Source organism: Cryptomeria japonica, chromosome 11 (assembly GCF_030272615.1).
Source record: "Cryptomeria japonica chromosome 11, Sugi_1.0, whole genome shotgun sequence".
Taxonomy (NCBI): Eukaryota; Viridiplantae; Streptophyta; class Pinopsida; order Cupressales; family Cupressaceae; genus Cryptomeria; species Cryptomeria japonica.
In genome coordinates this window covers 679600147-679613996 of record NC_081415.1, presented here as the reverse complement: position 1 = coordinate 679613996, position 13850 = coordinate 679600147, and the positions used below count along the sequence as shown (strand labels likewise).

Sequence of the window (13850 nt, the reverse complement as noted above, 5' to 3'; positions counted from 1 at the left end):
TCAAACATCATTTCAAACTCATGCCTAGGCTTAGCTTCGTTCAAACTCAGAGGAAAAGGTCCAATGTTAGGTTTTTTGCCCTAGGCCCTCAGCAAGGGTCAGGAGTGATTTTCCCTATTTAGCTTGATTGCTTCTTTGTTGGCCCTCCAAATTATCTTCAATGGGTAAAACATGCCTTTTCACATCCATTCCAATCATAAAAATCATTTTGACTTAGCAAAAAAAATGTGTTTTTGAGAATTTCGCCCTGGGCCCTCAGCAAGGGTCAAGAGCGAAATTTAGGTTCTCAAAAAAGTCATTCATCTTTTCAAGTTAAAACTTTCTCAGGCAGGTAGAGGGAGTTGTTCACTTTCCACTTATGTTCAAAACTTGGTCCTTTTCACTGCAAAATAAGGAAAACTCGAAATTTCGCTCTAGGCCCTCAGCAAGGGTCAGGAGCAAATTTGTCTTTGTTGCCCAAAATTCATCATTTTTCATGCTTTCAAACCTTTAATTGCCTCAAGTGACGTCCAATCTTCCTTCTGGGAGACCCTGCACAAAACAAGTTAGCCAAAATTAGTGCCAAATAAGCTTAAACAACATTTTCGCCCTGGACCCTCAGCAAGGGTCAGGAGCGAAATCCTCTTTTTAGGCCAAACTACTCAAAATTAAAGTTCAAAACAACTTCACAAGGCAAAGTCAAGTCATTTTTAAGGCCAGGAACCAGTTAGCAAATCCATCCCAAAACAAGAAATTGTGTTTAGAATGAAGTTCGCCCTGGACCCTCAGCAAGGGTCAGGAGCAAATTTTCTACTTCAGGCACCATCTTGCTCTCAAAAAATCGATCAAAACCTCTCCAGGCAAGAACACACAAATTCATCTTAAAACATGTCAACACTTAGTCAAAATTGTGAAGGAAATCCAATTTACAAGGAATTTCGCACTGGACCCTCAGCAAGGGTCAGGAGCGAATTTTACACTTTCAGGCTCTTGATCCATTTCATTCCCTATTTAACTTAGCTGACTAGACTCACTTTCCTCACTAACAAAATTTAACTGACTCAGACTTGGAAACAAACAGGACTTTACCCCAAAAAACCCTTATTCAATCTAGACCTGACCTGAGACCTATACCTTATTCTGACAATCTCAATTACTCAGGGAGACATTTAACAATTTTCCAAAATTTGACTGGACCTAGCTTGAATAATACCAAAAAAGGAACCCTTAAGGATTAGCCCTAGCCCAGACAGACAACCACTCACTCAAAATTCCAAAAGTAGAGAGAAGAACAAACAGAGAGAAAGCAAAACAAAAGCAAAAAGCGGGGGTCCCCATTCTAATGGGGCGATGTGTGAAATGGTCACAACAGAGAGGACGTTTTAGACCTTGGGATGATGAAAATCAACCTGGGAGGAGAATTTCGCTCCTGACCCTTCCAAAGGGTCCAGAGCGAAATCCTCCATTTTGCCTTCTTTTGGCCTTAAAAACCTAGTTTGACCTTGCCTAGAGCCAGTTGGATGGTGGATTGTTTTGATTGGGATGAAAGGAAGTTGAATTGATCAAGTTTGGAGGAGAATGAGATGAAAGAAAGTGAGAAACTAGCCAAGAGTGAGGATTTCGCTCCTGACCCTTCCAAAGGGTCCAGAGTGAAAATCCTTATACACCTCAATTTCTTCTTTGTCCAAAACAATTTCCTAGTTTCTAAGGCATGTATGGAATTGTTTGACATGTTTTTGTCTTAAGGAAATGATGAAAAGTGGAGGAGATGAAGGATTTTAGTCTAAAAGGTAAATTTCGCTACTGACCCTTCCAAAGGGTCCAGAGCAAAATTCTTGAAAACACTCATTTTCCCTTTAGCCAAAGTCAGGACCAAGATGGAGATGCAAGGAGAGTAGTCTACATTTGCCCTCAAGAGAAGATTGAAGAAGGAAAGATCAAGAATCAAGCTCAAAACATGATTTTCGCTCCTAACCCTTCCAAAGGGTCCAGAGCGACAATCCTTGTAACTCTTATTTTCTTCCTTGTTTTGGCTAGGCGTTGGCATGTTGGAGGGTGAATTGGTATGATCTTGCCTTGAGAGGGAGTTGGACACTTTGAAAGATGAAGATTTTGCCCAAAGTATGAATTCATTATAAACCTCATTTGCTCCCTTGTTTGGGCCTCAAACCTTGTTCCTTAGGTGGAGAATGATCTTTGTTTGCCTCCCAGAGAAGATTGAAGTTGGAAAAATGAACAATCAAGCCTAGAACATGATTTTCGCTCCTGACACTTCCAAAGGGTCCAGAGGGAAAATCTACCTAGAACTCATTTCCTTCTTTGTTTGACCAAATTTTGATATCCAAGGCATGTTGAAAGGAAGAATGGACATGTTGTTGCCTATGGGAATGTTTGAAAGAGATGAAAGGTAGAGATTTTTTCCTAGAAATGGAAATTCGCTCCTGACCCTTCCAAAGGGTCTAGGGCGAAATTTCACTAAAACCACCTTTTTCCCAATTTTATGCCAAGGCAATTGCAGACTAAAGTGAATTGAGATGGGAGGGGTCCTTAGGAGTGACTTCAAGTTGCTAGTGATCCATGAATTTGAAGGAATTAAGCAAAACCAAGATTTTCGCTCCTAAACCTTCCAAAGGGTCCAAAGCGAAAATTCTACAATCACCTATTTTCCTTCCAAAATCAAGTCAAACTTGGGTTTTTATAGCTTGGATGAGTGAGGAGTGTTGTTTTCTTGCCTTTTGAGGTTGATTCAAGTTGAAAAGATGGAGGAAGAAGCCTAAAACAAGATTCTCGCTCCTGACCCTTCCAAAGGGTCCAAAGCAAAAACCCTAAAAACCATCTTTTTCTCCAAAATTTGAGTGAAGTCAGGCCTAGACCTAGGTGAGAAAAGCTCTTTGGATTGCCTTGGAAAGATTTTGACTATCAAAAAAATGTGAATTTTGAGCTAAAACTTGAATTTCACTCCTGACCCTTCCAAAGGGTCCAGAGCGAAATTCTGGATAGGTCCTGTCCCTGGCTAGGTTTTTTGAGCGAATTTTCCTTTTTAGGCCTTGTGAGGATCAAGCAAATGTTGTCAAGTTGAGAAGTGGATTCAAAATGAGGGAGTCTAGATGAGTTGAAGTGAAGAAAATGAAATTGAGTGTGGATAAGCAAGCAAAACATGATTTTCGGTCCTGACCCTTCCAAAGGGTCCAGAGCGAAATTCTTCAAACCCACTATTTCCTCCTTGTGTCAAGTCAGGATTTTGATTCCTAGAGTGTAGTTGAGATTGGAGTGAGGTTATTTAAGCCTTGCAAGATGAGTTGAAGTGAAGGAGATGGAAAATTAAGCCTAAAAGGTGAATTTCACTCCTGACCCTTACAAAGGGTCCAGAGCGAAATTCACAAAATGTCATGTTTTCTTCAAGATAATGTTGAGCCAAGTCAATGATCAAGGTGAATGGACCTTAGAGATTGCCTTAGAAGAGATTGTCAATGAAACAAAGGTGAGTTTTGACCTAAAGAAGGAAATTCGCTCCTGACCCTTCCAAAGAGTCCAGGGTGAAATCCTCAATTTCACCTAATTTGCTCATGATGATGGTCATGTTGTGGATTCCTAGGCTTTAGAGGAGAGAAGACTAGTGTATGCTTGCCTTGGAAGGCATTTTGGAGTAGAGACATGATAGATTTTGTTCTAAAATGCAAATTTCGCTCCTGACCCTTCCAAAGGGTCCAGAGCGAAATTCTTAAAACCTCTATTTTGCCCCAAATTTACATCAAGCTTGGTGTTGGTTGAGAATGAGGGCATCCTTGGACATGTATCTAAGCAAGTATGGTCACAAAGTGAGAAGAATTTGAGCCAGTAATGCAAAATTCGCCCCTGACCCTTCCAAAGGTTCCAGGGCGAAATTCTTATAGCGCCTGTCCCTGGGAAGGATTTTGAGTGAACTTTATTTGAAGTCTTCTTGTTGATGATTTAAGGTGGAAAATGCTTTGTTGAAATGAACATGTCATATGTACTTAATCACCTTTTGGTTTATTTTGCAGATGGAGAAAACCAGGCCAGGGCAAGGATGACCTCTTCCAGTCCATCATCATCAAGGACGACCACTTCCAGTCCAGCATCATCAAGGACGACCAATTCCAGTCCATCATCGTCAAGGACATTCCACAGGCAAAAGGGAAGACTCAAGGTGTTCAAGGAATTGCCAGCTCCCTCCAGAACCTTCACTTTGCCACACTAAGGAACCACAAGATGACAATGAAAGGCGTTTCCAGCATTTCAAGGAAAGGTACACCACCCATCCATCACGTCAAAGACAAAGGAGAATCGAAAAAGGTCAGTGCAAGGGTCCGTTGAAGAAGTAGATAGTCTCAGAAGATTTAATCAAAGTTAGTTTCTCAGCATCATCAAATTCAACATCAACCAAGTTACAAGTGTCAGACAAGGTGGCATCCCAGTCATCATTCCTCCAGTTGGATTGGTCCACCTCAGCGTGTCCAGATTCAATGCACCTGACTCATAGGGGACGACACAAACTTCGAGGCACCTACCCCTGCTTCCTATTGGTCCTCACCCTTGGAATATAATTTTCTAATTGGCTAAGGAAGTTTGTTGTAACAAACCCTAATTAGGGTTTCTATCTTGTAATCCTAGCCATTGATTCTAAATCAATCAGAGCCGTCTATTTGTAAAGGGTTTCTCTATATAAGCCTTGGCTCCTCATTTGTAAAGGTTAATAGTGGGTTAATAGAAAATAGCTAGTTAATAGTTAATAGTGGGTTGATAGAGAATAGCTAGTTAATAGTTAATAGTTGGTTGATAGAGAATAGATAATAGTGAATAGTCAGAGAATAGGAAATACTTAGAGTAGAATAGAAAGAGAAGGCAAAGATTGTTGCCAAGATGTTGTTGTAAGGACTTGTAAACTTCATTGAAGAAATGGTGAATTCTATGGGTCAATTCAACAATTTGCATGGTCTCTATACTTCTCAAATTTGATTTCATGTTATTAGATAAGTGGAAGAAATGTGTATGATCGATGGTGAAATTTGTATATCCATACTACTAGCAATTTGTTGATTGCAGACTTGCCTTGTGTAGTCAACTGGAATCATTCAGCTTAAGGTTAACTTCAATTGTCACTTCTTCATTGATATGCATTAGCCTAATGGTGTCCATGCCTGTAGTGGTGATCTGAACATCATAAAGCTTTCCTCAGAAGATCACACTAACCTTGTGGAGATGGTCTTGGGATGTCAAAGCAAGACTTAGTTAGAATTTTATCAAAGGTCATTCATTGCTCTTACATTCTTAGTATTAGAAATAGATCCCATTTCAACCTTTCTCCTTTTTCCTTTTTTTTCAAATTCAACGGCTAGTAAAATCTCACGTTCTAGCAATATCCAAAGCAAATCAGACGTTCAGGCAATCAAACGTAAGTCCCCTTGTGATTCCAGCAAAATCACATCATACCACGAGAAGCTTATCCACACGTAGAGAACCTACATAACAGAACCTTGAAGTTTCTCCGATTGATCCTTCTGCGATATCTTCAGCATTCGGGAATTTTATTCAAGAGAGGATAAGATACCTCTGGGTATTTTATTCTGTGTTTGGTTGTGTACAAAAGACACATCAACAGTACCTCATATGAATAATTTGTTCCCCTTGTCCCCTAGCTATCTTAAAGTAGCATTGACGAAGGGAATTCCCAAATTGTCAAGCAACTACTTTTAGCATGTCACCTTCAGGTTTCAGTCCTCACTCCACAGGTCATTGTAGCAGTTATCATTGTCTACATGCAATCAAATATAGCTCTCAAACTTAACCAGGACAAAACTTCGGAACTGATTACATTTTTAAGAAACCTGAAAAAATGTTCAAAAACTGACTCTAAGCCTCCCTCAAGGGACTGCTGCTAAAATATATTTAGGCTGAATATAACTAATACAAAGAAAAAGCATAATGCAAAATGGAAGAAAGTAGGCCACACCCCAAACCACAAAGAGCTCGTAGATAAATTTGTAGAACACTCCAGCATTCCAAGCATAGTCATGGGAAGGTCCAAGGTTTCAGTCGTAGTTAGTACATGGAAATTTGCATGGTATCAAAGGCAGACAAAGACCCCAAGCCCAAACGTGTAGCATGAGAGGTGTATTGGAGGGAAATAACACAACTACAAATTTCAATGGGGTCAGTAGCTCAAGTGGCAATGCACACCACCATACCAAGCACAACTAGAGAAAGATCCTAGGTCCATGTTCAAGTTCAAGTTGCCCAACAGAAAAGTACAATCCACACATACATGATGGTTGGTTTCAAAAATCATTTAAGTCATGTGCCTTTCCAAGTTGAGAACAACAGTTACTAACCTAAACATTCATTTTATTGGAAAAGCTGTAAAACACCATATTAATTTGTATTATTCTGATAAGCAGGAAAGTAAAGCCATATTTATCAGATTTTAGAAGCCAAATAACTTTGTATAGCTCAACCATCCTTCAGTCAAAAATAAAATGTTATTAACATCTAGTTTTCTAAATAGAAAACAATCCAAACTCAAGAATGGGAATAACACGTTCAAGAATAAACATACAATAATATTATGTCAAGCCAAAATGTCAAAAACAACATGCAAGGATAAAACAGAAACAGCTTCTTAGCTTGATAACTAGCTTATTACCTTTAGCAGAAAGTGAGCTTAGAAGACTGTCATCATCATCCAATGCACGGATATTATATTGACTATGAATACTTTTAAGTGCTTCACGAGCTGCAAAACGAAACAAGATTTAACACAGAGCATCACTTCTATAAACCATCATGAAGAAATACATCGTTTTTCAGTCATTCCTATTGAAGAAAAATATTTCTTTCAAAATCACAAATCATCTCTTAGAATTTATCTTTCAAATTACTATTCATCTTGATTTGATAAATTCCATGCCGATCTTAGGAATCAACATTAAGAGATTGTGATAGAAAGACCAAAAAGCAACGAAAGAGTAAAAGATTATTTTGTTGATCCAAGCACATGAGCCAAAGCAGAACCACATAAGTAAACTGCAACTAAAAAATTTAATAATGCTACTTACCATTCAAACATGATGATCAAACTATGAGCAAATGTAAAACAGTTCAAGGAGCCTCTTCAGTGACAGTTTACACTTTCTTGAAAACTCACAATATATACAAAGATGCACTAGTCTTCGCAACTGCGTCATGACACAGTTGTTTAATAGGGATTAAAAAACCCATTCACCTAGTTTTTAAATTCAAATAAGCTAAGGAAAAGTTGGCTAGACATCCACAGAAAAATGAGATTCCTAAACCACCGGTAAAAAATTCCTGCAATGGATAGCACTAAAAACACAAGGTAGCCACCAATAGAAAAGAATAGGCAATGCACTTTTCAAGATGTCTCAAAAGTCAAAACAGTGTTTGAGAATAAATTAACATAAACTACATAAGATCCAACATCCCATTATTTCATATTAAGAGGTATAAAGACTTCTGCCTCCTCTTTCGTGCAGTGTAATCTAAGTTCAAATGCAATACTTCTTTCTTTCATCATGTCCTAAGGTGCAAACAAAACAATATTTCAGAAAATTTTAAAAATCATAGACATACAACATTTATGCTATGATCTATCAAGCAACATGCACTTTGAGAATGAGTGGAGAAGGGAGATAATACCGGAAGCGGGATTCCTAAAAACTGCTAGTGCAACTGTATCATTTACTCGGCGAATCACAACTCCATGATTTGTATATGCTTCAAACAAATGCTCCAACTCCCTTGTTGGAATCTTTGGAGAAAACCCACAAACCACAACAACGTGACTTGTACCATATTTCACTGAAACAAGATAATAAAAAGGATAATAAATAGCTTTTCGCAAGCAGATAACTGAAACTACTACTAATGAGTATCAAGATAATGAAGGAAAATGACAAATGGTCAAGGACAAAACAAGATAAAAAGGAAGCATGGAGCTATCTCCTTTAGCTTTACATAAAAATAATTAACAAATTTTATAGGATTACAATAATAATAGCCACGTGGAATATGCAAATTCCTAGCATACACGAGTTTATTGCTGGATGAATAGTTGATAATGCATAATTAAGCAGCCTTTCTACATTATAATTCAAAGGAGCTATCATGAAATAAGAGCGTGTATCTTGTACTTGTATAACATCATAGGAGAACTAAAATTGAACTTACAATCTACTCTTGTATGAAGTTGGTTGGCATCTCCATCCAAAGGCTGATCCATCATACTTTCTTTCTTTGTGATTTCATTTGTTTCATCACTATAAAGAGAACGCTGTCCATAAGTGAATGCTCCCCTTCCATGCTGTTTTGGAGCCAGAGATTGATTCTCTAAAGAGAGTTTTGATACCTCCACAGTGACTTGTGAAGAACTCGATTGCATCAGAGATTGATCAGCTATGGCCTCCCAATCTGTTCACAACAAAAAGCTTTGTTTACTCAAAAATTGGAATAACATAATACAGAATAAAGTTGACTTATGAGAGTGATGTACTATGAGCAGTTCAAAGAATTGAAAATGCCCCTTACCTTCTCCAACTAATGAAATTGTTTTACTCTGTATTTTGACATTAGAATAAAATCAAATATAGAATGACGATAGTCCAATATGTAAAGTGGCCAAGACACTTGCATCGAAAAAAATAGAAAACTCAAATTCACAGAAGTGCATCAATGTATCTTTCATTATAGAGTACAGAAATGACATATACAGCTGCAGAGGTTGGCCAGGTAACCCTGGAGAGAGTGATCATTCATATACACATTGACAAGGAGATGAATTTCTCACTAGCATGACAAGAAGATCCAGTGTAATTCTTTACTTAATACACTTGCTTCAACCCATCTCTATAACTTACAACTTTAAGAGAAAATGCAGAAAATACCCTTTTAGAATCTACAATGCATGACTCATGAGTTTAACCTGAGGAGAAATGACCATCTATATACAGCCAATAAAACTTATCCTATACAATTATCTGGCAAGGAGGGCTTGAAACCAGAGTTGCAAGGAAATGGATACAGTATTAGGTATGGATACAGTATCAAATACAGATGAAGCGAACTTTCAAGATCCCCTAACACATATATCCAATCATTTATACGTCAAAGATTCTTAAGGTATTGAATATAACAAAATATTTATTTATATATATTTTGATTTTTCTATTTTTAGTTTCTAATCTTGTTTTTGTTATATTATAATTGTGCCTTTAGTGAATTATATGTGTGCATAAAAATTACTTTTAATGTTGTATGTCTTTTACAATTTTTGAGTTCTTTTTGAATAACCCTAAGCCCAATATGGCACTGGACAGTGGTATCATATCCATGCATACTGGATACAGCCCAATACGAGCTCATATATGATACATCTTGATACAGTATCTGTGCAATAACCAGTATCCGATATGCAGTTACAAATATCTAGTAAGGGGAGAGGAAGTATCCGGCAACTTCAGAACTCAAAACATGTGTATGCCCTTACCTTACAGTATACATCCACAAATGTTAGTTTCAATTTTCAATATCATGACTGTATTCTGTAGAGCGCCCTAAGATCAGAGGGGTCCAAAGCCTCTGGATCTATGGCCTCATAAGTTTAACAAACATCCATGTGCTCTTTTAGTATAAGGAAAACAAAGAAGTATTGAACTGTAGTAGACATGGATATTATGCTGCTTGTTTAGTCCTAAGTTGTCTAGAACACCTAATGTGAACCACTTTTAGAAATTTAAGGAACAGTAAATAAGGACCTTTCTAAATTGAACAGTATAACACAACATCGTACATTATGTTAGTTTATCCTATGTAAACCAGACTTCATTTAGTGAAAAATGTTTACATTTCTTGAATGAAGGGGCCTCAAGAACGCCGATCTTCCTTTGAAAGAACAGGCAACACAGAAGTGGCCTTTTTGCTTCTTTTTTGTCTTTATCATTTAGATTAAACTAAACCCTTCCAAAAAACGAATAGAACATTTTAAAAGCATGCAACTAACCTTGTTTTACGATATAAAAAATTCTAAACGTTCTTTGTTTCCCATCTATTTTACCCAGCATAGTTAAAAATTCCTTCCAATAAGAAATGAAAAACTAATGTATGAAATTTGTCTAATTCTGACAAAAAAAATGACAATTTTGATAAATTAATTTTACCAATTGTTGGTACCCCTATAAAACTCAGTTTTTATATTCCTACGGGAAAATTATAAATATTTAAATTTTAAATTATGGAGATACTTTTAATTAGGCAGACTTTTGGTGAAGGATCGCCTCCCTCGGAAGAGGTATATATCGAAGATAAGAAGGAAAACAAAGGGAAGAGCTGGGGAATCAGGTCTGATTAAATTTAAGCAGAAATAGTAGACCAACAAATGAAATAAGAAAATAAGAGATTCTGAGATCTGATTTGGACAGAGAATAATAGTCTGATCTGAAAGATAAGATAGTTCTGATCTGCAAGAAGTAATCATTAAAAGCATCTGCAGCGATCAGTAAAAAGGAAGACAAATACAGATCAGAGGAAAGACCCTCGTTGAGCAGCAAGTGCAAACTGGATCAGGCCTATAAAAAATCAGATCCAGAATTATCAAACAGATAATAGCAATAATAATTATCTTTGTGGTATGCCTAAGTTGTATAATACTATAACCTATGTACTATAAGGTAGAAATTATTATATCATTGCTTAAATATATTGATGTGAAATAAATGTGCTTGAACATAAATCTGTTTGTAACCTCACAAGCAATCATATAAGAAAGAGAAGGAGGTGTAAGGAAGAGGAGCAGTTATAGAATCGCCATCTAGGTGGACCACCCTGAGTGGATGTCCAATGTGCCTGCCACTGGTACCAAGAGGGTGAATGTCCACTCATGGGCTTAGATAGGTGGATTACGGAGCACCCTACTGTGATCTTCTCTCCCATCTCTATGATGACTGACTATTGACTTAAAGGGATGAGGCATGAATAGGGAAAGTAGATACAAGAAGCCCACTAGGTAGACCACCCCAAGTGGATGTCCAATGTGCCTGCCACTGGGGCCAAGAGGGTGAGTGTCCGCTCTTGAGCTTAATGCGGGGATGGCTTCGGGTGGACCTATCATGCTTCCTCCTCCAAATCCTATTGTGATTGAATACTAGGTAGTAATATAGATATGAATTGAGATAATTACATGTTCTCATCTAACCATAATAAGTGAAAATTATATATGTATATATCATTTGTTGTGGTTGCAGGATTTAAATCAGATTTTATCTTGTTAAAAGGGCAGTTTACTTTTGTAAAGATATATCTCTAACCATACCCCATATCTTGCTTTTATTGAAATTGTGATTCTAGGGCAAAATCTAGGGTAAATCCAAAAGGGGACATTACATGAGTCAAGATTTGTAACAGTTGGATTATCAGAATCAATGGTATCAGATTGCATTACATCAAATAGACTTAAACTAATCACATTACACTTCCTGACTTCTCAAAAACATCATATTTACAAGTTCCTTGAATCTAACAAAATATAAATTATTTTCAAATTTCCAGACTGTAAAATGTACTGAAAGAACAGAATGCAAAAACTGTAAGACAAATCCTTGACATTTTCTCACAATCTTCTGAAAGTATTTAGAATAGAGGTCCTTAATTAAACTATACACCCATTAAAATTGTATGATACTGTACAACTACTTCAGCCTAAGCAAATTAAATTACCGATAGTTTCTCAACATCATGATGATTATTAGTTCAATCCACTAGGAGCCACAAAATGAAACTTAACAACATAAACCAGTTTATAAGCATTGCACCATTTCAGCTTAAGCAAATTAAATTACTGATAATTTCTCAATGTCATGACGATTATTAATTCAATCCACTAGGAGCCACAAAATGAACCTTAACAACATAAACCAGTTTATAAGCATTGCACCATTTTCCCCTGCACAATGATCTTGGATCTGCGTATGCAAAATGGAAATCGAGCTTTAAACTGAAAGCATGCTCAGAAAAAAACATAGTAAATAAGACAAAATTATGATTTTTAAGAAAGAGAAAAAAAAATCAAAACTGAGAAGAAATTTTTTTAGTACCTTCCTCTAAAGAGGTTGAACTTGATGCTTCGCTTATTGTAATTCCTTTGGAATTTTCAATTTCTTCATTAGCTGGTGTTCTGGAGGTCACACTAATCTCATTCCTAACAAACCCCACGACCCCATAAAAAATCATGTCTAGAGTTCAAAAACAAACAGAGATAATGGGAACATAAATCGACATCCACAAACCTGAAATTAACAGACTGTTGTTGTTGCGCTTCCTGTTTAATGAGAAATGCTTTGGTGAAGAAGGAATCAGCCTTGTCCGAAAAGCCACCTTTGGTATATAATCTTCCAATGTCATTGCATGCAGCAGAAAGGGTGAGGTTAGTGTGAGCATCATCAAGGATTTCAAGTTTTGCAATAACATCATTGAGAAGGTTAATGGCTTCTTCTGTTTTATCTTCATCAACCAATTCCTCTACTTTTGAACTCCATGTTAACAGTAAATCTTCTCCTCCATTGCTCATATCTGTTGGCAAAGTAGCATAAAGACATAATTTACTCCCAGGACGAAGAAGAATCGAATGTTCTCTTTAAAAATAAAGCCCATATTTTAGTAGACCCCTAAAAGGTTTGTAAGAATATTTTGATTATTAATGAGAAGCATTGCAACGCTCAAATTTTTTTGCAGACAATCAGAAGCATCCAAACAAAGCTATCAAGTAAAGTAACACCAAGAAATGTTCATGAAGAAAAGTAAAACATTTCTGTTGAAGAATATTATATAGGAAGGCAGGGAAGAAAACAAATTAGAATATAAGTAATTAGAGCAGGTAAAAGTGGTAATCCTTTTCAAATATTAAAAGATGAACCCAAGCCAGCAACAAAAATGCACTCTCACTCTATCCGTCAAACTCTCAACTGCACCAACAGTATCAGCCAATGCTCATGGAGTCTATGTCAATAAGGGTAAGAAGCCTAAAATCAAAGAGAAGCCTCTGCCAGAGGCAAGACTCGAATTATTTTATTAGGGCTCAAAATAGAAATTGAAGGATACTCTCAAATGGTTACTGAGGCAATTTCAAGAGCAGAATCTCCAACTAAACATTAAATTGTCTCATTTGAGCATTTTGCAGAACCCTTCTCTTATATATCCTTTCAATATTAAAAAAGGGAAGCAAATAGCATGGATGGTTATTTATACAGTGGTGGGATTGAGTTAGACACTATGACGTGGTATTTGAATTATGACCTTAAACGAAATTCCCCACGAATAACACAAAATCGTCCACCTTAATCTTCTCTGATCATAATCACTGTTGGAGGGCAAGGAGGAAAGAGAGCAGGGAAGGGAATCACTATAAGAAAAGCATTTTAAACATAACAATCATAATGGAAAATTTCCCACTTTATTTACTCTTTTTTTTTTAATCGAGAGGATACAGACTATGAAATCAGGGTGCAGATGCACTTAGGACTGTCTTCTGTCATGGAAAAATTGATGAACAGCCAAAGCAGTTCAAGTCATGACGATTTAGGCTGCTGTTATTAAGCATTTTCTTTCACTCTAGCTAGAGAGGAAAATTTTCTTCTTTTGTACTTTAGTAAGCTTTGAGAAGGAATATCAACATGGAAAAATTGAGATAGCACTAGCCATGATTAGAATTCGAACTGTAGTCCTGCTTCTAAGATATCAGCAAGGAGCTTAAGAAGATCTAGTCAAGTTTAAATTTAAAAAATTAGTTTCTCTCTTTTTCAATATATTTTTTTTAATTTTTTTAAATCCGATTGTTTCCCCTTTTT

At 36.7% G+C, this 13850-nt stretch overlaps 1 protein-coding gene across 2 annotated transcripts in view; it reads right to left on the bottom strand.

Moving 5' to 3' along the window:
• LOC131038145 (uncharacterized) overlaps nucleotides 1–13850 on the bottom strand; it is a 77903-nt gene that overhangs the window by 34487 nt on the left and 29566 nt on the right. For both annotated transcript variants that reach the window (XM_057970479.2, XM_057970480.2), the window contains 5 exons: nucleotides 12294–12576; nucleotides 12102–12205; nucleotides 8185–8424; nucleotides 7654–7815; nucleotides 6641–6730 (listed from right to left, as the gene is read on the bottom strand). In XM_057970479.2, the coding sequence (XP_057826462.1) occupies nucleotides 6641–6730; nucleotides 7654–7815; nucleotides 8185–8424; nucleotides 12102–12205; nucleotides 12294–12576 (879 nt within the window). The remainder of the gene's footprint in view (nucleotides 1–6640; nucleotides 6731–7653; nucleotides 7816–8184; nucleotides 8425–12101; nucleotides 12206–12293; nucleotides 12577–13850) is intronic.